This window comes from Penaeus monodon, chromosome 23, assembly GCF_015228065.2.
Source record: "Penaeus monodon isolate SGIC_2016 chromosome 23, NSTDA_Pmon_1, whole genome shotgun sequence".
Classification (NCBI taxonomy): domain Eukaryota; kingdom Metazoa; phylum Arthropoda; class Malacostraca; order Decapoda; family Penaeidae; genus Penaeus; species Penaeus monodon.
In genome coordinates, this window is record NC_051408.1 from 39,250,293 (window position 1) to 39,252,004 (window position 1,712).

At 38.7% G+C, this 1,712-nt stretch overlaps 1 protein-coding gene across 1 annotated transcript in view; it reads right to left on the bottom strand.

Moving 5' to 3' along the window:
- The window catches only part of LOC119588249 (cell wall integrity and stress response component 2-like), a 5,250-nt gene extending 3,566 nt beyond the window's left edge, over nucleotides 1-1,684 (bottom strand). Inside the window, exon 1 of the mRNA XM_037936944.1 lies at nucleotides 1,387-1,684. Coding sequence (XP_037792872.1) covers nucleotides 1,387-1,684 — 298 coding nt within the window. The remainder of the gene's footprint in view (nucleotides 1-1,386) is intronic.
- Between the last annotated feature and the right edge of the window lie 28 nt (nucleotides 1,685-1,712).

Genomic DNA, 1,712 nt, shown 5'->3' on the forward strand with positions numbered 1-1,712 from the left:
TTTTTTTTTTTTTCTCAGTAAGCAGTCTCATTAATATTTTTCCTGTACAACCAACAACACAAGACTTTCATATCCTCTTACCATTGGAATTATTTTTTACTATTTTTTTTCTTATTTTGATGATGTTTAATCCCCTTGTACCTTGTTCATTTATTAACAGACACTAGCCTGAAATCAGCCAGCTTGCGGTAGTATTGGGGAATTTAATGAATATTGTAGTTCTGGTGATGTAGCTTTGGTGATAGGAATCGTACTTTCCCTTGAGAAACATTTTTTATTGCAGTCTGCCGTTTGTCATTTAAATGCAACTTTTTGATATCATGTGGTATGTAAATAGCCGTTTTATGTTCCTATTAGAATTCACAAAACAATCTAATCAACGCTATTACTCATTAATGACAGTCCAGTTACCCTAGACTACATGAAAATTTTAAAAAAGTAACTCCAGTATGAAAGTACTTTGCTTTGAAATCCCTCTATAATATGAGTATAATGATGTCCAGCCGAGGAAAAGTTCCTTTGAAATTTCAACAATTGCAAGCAGTTGACCCACGAGAAAGCGCCTCCTCGGAGAAAGCAGTGGGCCAAGCAGCAAGCAGTAATATATGTCTGTTCTAGAGTTAAGTGTACTGAGATCGAATAGTGCAATTACAGACATTAAACTTGAATTAAATGCATAAATAAGTGAAAAAGACAGACTAAAAGGATAGGGGATGTTGAAATTATGCTGAAAGGAAATGTGTGTTTGTTCTAGAGGCAGGCACAGGTTGAACACGAGTGGTCTTGCCTGAAACATCAATCTGCGGAATTCTGTCACTCGTTCATATATATTTTTCCCTTTTTATCTCCATTTATCAATTTATTATATCTTTATCTATTTAAAACCTGTTGCGCCAACCGAGCTTACTTTCTGTTAAAATGGCATTCACTCTTCATATGGCGATATTATTCAAAGGATTACATATATACATAAGTGTGGAAGTGACCTTGTTTTTAAGATTTTTTATATATATAATTATTTACAAATTGGTAGATCCCTGTAAAATATGTACGACATGCAGTTTAAGATCTGAATGGAATATAATACATTATTCAATTGGTGTATTTTTAGTATTGATGTTGTTATCAATATTATCATCTCATTTCCGATAGAGTTTCATTATTTTCTCACAGTCTGTCTCTCATGTAACGACATTCTCTTCAGCGTAGAAATGAAGATGAGGAATACAGGAAAGCTTCTCTACCCGTTCATTATGTATAATTTTACCATATGTTCAACTTTCTTCTGCAAGGGGTTATATAATAGCAAGACTTTTTGTTGTTTTATATATTTTAAGAAACGGTATGTTTCTATGTTTCAGGCCAAATGTTTTTGAATATGATTACCATCCGTAGCTTCCTCCGCCACTTCCTCGTCCTCCGCCGAAGGATCCTCCTCCGCCTTGGCCGAAACCGCCGCCGAAGCCCGAGCCGCCGCTGACGCTAGGAAGAACGCCCACGCCGACCAAGCGCGCGCGGACGACGCTGCCTCCACCTCGTCCGCCACCATACCCGCCGCTTCCTCCGCTAAATCCACCGCTGCTGAATCCACTGCTTCCACTAAATCCTCTGCCACCACCGAATCCGCCACTTCCACCACGGCTAAATCCACTGCCTGAAAATCCACTTCCAATTCCACCTCCATATCCACCGCCGGCTGCCGCCATGCAAAC